Source organism: Oncorhynchus keta, unplaced genomic scaffold, assembly GCF_023373465.1.
Source record: "Oncorhynchus keta strain PuntledgeMale-10-30-2019 unplaced genomic scaffold, Oket_V2 Un_contig_7407_pilon_pilon, whole genome shotgun sequence".
Lineage (NCBI taxonomy): Eukaryota > Metazoa > Chordata > Actinopteri > Salmoniformes > Salmonidae > Oncorhynchus > Oncorhynchus keta.
In genome coordinates, this window is record NW_026289439.1 from 15,721 (window position 1) to 20,000 (window position 4,280).

General features: G+C 39.8%; 1 protein-coding gene across 1 annotated transcript in view; it reads left to right on the forward strand.

The window, feature by feature from the left end:
• Positions 1-3,926: 3,926 nt before the first annotated feature.
• The window catches only part of LOC127926316 (homeobox protein HMX3-A-like), a 2,021-nt gene continuing 1,667 nt past the window's right edge, over positions 3,927-4,280 (forward strand). Inside the window, exon 1 of the mRNA XM_052511741.1 lies at positions 3,927-4,280. This exon is cut by the window's right edge and continues 112 nt beyond it. Coding sequence (XP_052367701.1) covers positions 4,173-4,280 — 108 coding nt within the window. The 5' untranslated portion in view covers positions 3,927-4,172.

The window sequence follows — 4,280 nt, forward strand, 5'->3', positions numbered from 1 at the left end:
TTACCTTTACCTTTATTTAACCTTTATTTAACCTTTATTTAACCTTTATTTAACTAGGCAAGTCAGTTTAATAACAAATTCTTATTTTCAATGACGGCCTAGGAACAGTGGGTTAACTGCCTTGTTCAGGGGCAGAACGACAGATTTGTACCTTGTCAGCTCGGGGGTTTGAACTCGCAACCTTCCGGTTACTAGTCAAACGCTCTAACCAGACGTCATTAATTTATTCAATTATTGAAGACAGCGAGTCGTGCAGATAACAATAACTGCAATGGCCGCGGAAAACTAAACAAGTAAAACAGTTTGAAGATATGGCCTTTAGACTTACAATTTATCCCGGTGTTTTTTTAAAAAAATGTTATAACTATGTACTATTTTAAATATCTACTTTTATTATATTTTCGCCACACTTAGATAATGATAGTGTTTGTGCGGGTCCACATTGCTATGTTTTTTTAATATACACATTTATTTGTGCAAAGACTTTTATACTCAAAGCCAGTTTCTAACGTCACTTTTTTCTCCACAATATAGCTCTAAATAAACGAATCACAAGATATGAGTGATGTGTGTGTGTGTCTGCTGTTGTCCTGTGTATCCTCCGGCAACGTGCTTCGGGGTCAATTTTGGAGCAATTTCGACTAACGTCCAGAGTTGAACCTGCAATGAGATTCGATTGATCGATCAACTGCAGCCTACAGTTGATCAATCCATGTGAAATTGTAAGTAATTTGATCGGAATTTACCCCATCTATTGGCTCCTCCCGGACTATAGGCTACAAATATAGACTAGTATATTTTATTTCGCCAGTTTTACTTCCGTCAAAATAGACACGGACGAGGACAGAAGACGTCGTGTGCAGCGAACTGCACAAGTCCCGGCCGTCCGGGCAGCGATAGTTCTCACACATATCAGCGTATTGAATTATTTTGAGCATGGCCTTGCCCGGCATGCAGGCCTAACATGCTCTCTGCCCTGCAACTGAACTGGGAACACCCGTCTCTCCATTAGAGGAAATATGGTCTGATCATCATCATTCCTATTTATAAAACACACGGCGGGGTCAACGACAGGACGTTGGTGAGGACAAATGAATTATAGGCACTATTACATAAATATGACATCACGCTACTGCAACACCAGGCCGGAGCTGGCATGTTGTGATTGTGAGCGACTGGATAAGAAACAGTTGAACCGTAGAGTTAGTTGGTTTATAGACCTGTACGGTAGGACTCATAGTTCTATATCTTTACCTTTATTTAACTAGGCAAGTCAGTTAATTAAGAACCAATTCTTATTTTCAATGACGGCCTAGGAACAGTGGGTTTAACTGCCTGTTCAGGGGCAGAACGAAAGATTTGTACCTTGTCAGCTCAGGGTTTGAACTTGCAACCCTGCATAGTAGCCTACTATGGCCCGTCATAGGCTACTATAACCAGGTCGCAGTTGTAAATGAGAACTTGTTGTCAACTGGCCTACCTGGTTAAATAAAGATTAAATACAAATAAACAATAATGTGTTATTTATTTACAACACAGGTAGACGTTTAATTCAGAGGATCCACGGACCCATTAAAGTAGCCTCTCTTATAATCCGAACTAATAGGATTATAGCTTATAAATATTTATATTTATAACTATTTATATTTAACAACGCTTTTACTTCGTTGTCATAAATATGTATTTCTTATTATTACACGTTCAATAGCCTCTGCCTGTACCTGGACGCCATTCATTCGGGAGAAGGATCTGTACGTGGGAGCCGCCATTCATTCGGGAGAAGGATACTTGAGATAACGTCCGAGGACAACACATATTTAGGAGTAAAACAACACAACGCTAACTATATTCATCACAACCACATCCCCATCGAAGACGATAGACGTTTTGCTTTTGGGAGAACGTGTGGCCGTGGGGTTTCCTGGGTAAAATAACGTACACGAATTCAAATTCCTTCTGCTGTGGTTTTATCTGTAAAATGGACAAAACAAAAATATGGTCACGATCATCATCTCAACAAACAATACAATAGAAGGTTCTAACTTTATTCCGGACAATAAACAGTCATCAATATAACGCTCAATATCATATGGATAACAGTTAGCCTACACTAAACACAGTCTAGGTCTATATGAATAAGTGGCGCAGCGGTCTAAGGCACTGCATCTCAGTGCTTACAGGCGTCACTAAAAACACCCTGGTTCGAATCTAGGCTGTATCACAACCGGCCGTGATCGGGAGTCCCGTAAGGCGGCGAACAATTGGCCCGGCGACGTCCGGGTTTGTCCGGTGTAGGCTGCCTTTGTAAATAATAATTTACAGGCCTAGTTAAACAGGCCTCCACTATAGTCTTTCAGCCATTATATTGATTATAGGCCTTTACCTTTTTGTGCAAAAACACAATGGCGCTAAAATACTTTAAAGTCGCTACTTAAGTCGTTATTTTGGGGAGGTTTCTGTACTTTACTATTTACATTATTGACCACTTTTACTTCACTACATTTCTAATGAAAATAATGTACTTTAAACTCAATACATTTTCCCCTGACACCCAAAAGTACTTGTTACATTTTTAATGTTTAGCAGGACAGGAAAATGGTCGAATTCATACACTTATCAAGAGAACATCCCAGGGTAGCCTAGTGGTTAGAGCATTGGACTAGCAAGTTCAAACCCCCTGAGCAGACAAGGTACAATTCTGTCGTTCTGCCCCAATTCTGTCGTTCCCAGGCCGTCATTGAAAATAAGAATTTGTTCTTAACTGACTTGCCTGGTTAAATAACAAACATCCCTGGTCATCCCTACTGCCTCTGATCTGGAGGACTCACTAAACACCAATGCTTTCATTTGTAAAATATGTCCTAGTGTTGGAGTGTGGCAATCAGTAATTAAATAAAACATGTAAAAAATGGTGCCGTCATGTTTGCTTAGTAAAAGGAATTTGAAATTATTTACACTTTTACTTTCAATACATGAGTCTATTTTATCAATTACAATAACTTTTCATATTTAAGTATATTTAAAACCAAATACGTTTAGACTTGTACTCAAGTAGTATTTTACTGGGTGACTTTTTTATTTTTTTTATTTTACTCGAGTCATTTTCTATGAAGGTATATATATATATATTTTTTTACTATGACTCAAGTATGACGTTTGGGGACTTTATCCACCGCGGGCGGAATATAGAAGCCTGGTGGGTTCTATTCTATTCGTTCCCTTCTATCAGTTAACGAGTTTATAAGATGCAAAGAAATAAATATGCGTTAATGAATTGCAATGCAGGCCTAAATTAGATGGAAACGGTTACACATAGAAATGGAGCTAGGTTATTTTAATTTACAGTAAATGTTGTGTTCAATATGTTATTCCAGCTACATTCATGTAAACACTATTTATAATATATTTATATTTGTGTTTCTCTTGTTTGTTTTTTTTACTTTGAAAACTACAGCTCGTCGAAAAGGCCTCATTAAAACGTGAACTTCGTTAAAACGTGTACCAGTCATTAAAAAAAATAAAAAATAAAAATAAAAACCGCTGAAACCCCGTAATCCACCTCCGCTTCTCCCAACGACAAAACCTTCTGGTGGACATCGGGATTGGACCCGGTCAGCACCAGGTGTTAAGTCTAAAACAGGATGTATTAGGTAGCCTTCCTTCTAAGGCAGAACTGCAGGGTCTATAGCTAGACATTATATATTCACCAACCCAAAGCCTGCATAAAAATAAAATAGGCTAATTCCTCAAATGCAGAACACCTCAAAATGATTTCTAATGAATAATTTCCATTCTTCGTTTCGTAGCCTGTATACCAGATGCCAGGCTCAAGAAAAGAAGGGGAAAACGATAACATTATACTCCCCTCTCTCTCTCTCTTCCCCTCCCCTTGATGCAATTGGCCCCTCACAGGCACTCCTCTTGTCCAATGGACGAGAGCGCACCAACGTTCCATCCGGTCCGTGGAAGTTACAGGCGAGGCAGAGAGAGGGAGAGGCGCGCCGTGAAAGCCCCAGTCCAATCCCCTCATCATCCTCGCATGGAGCAAATGGTGCGTGGAGCGTCAAGACGTCGTTAGGAAGAGAGAAAGAGAGTTCCAAGTTCCACTTCTAGAGCGCAGGGACATTTGGTTCCAAATTTCCTTGCGGGACAAAAGAGGCCATTTCTCTAAAATGATGAGCAAAGTGGACGCGTCATGTAAGCCGACTGCCGCGTCTCTCAAATTCACCATAGACAATATTCTGAACCTGCAGACATACTCGAGCGGTAACAACGGTAGG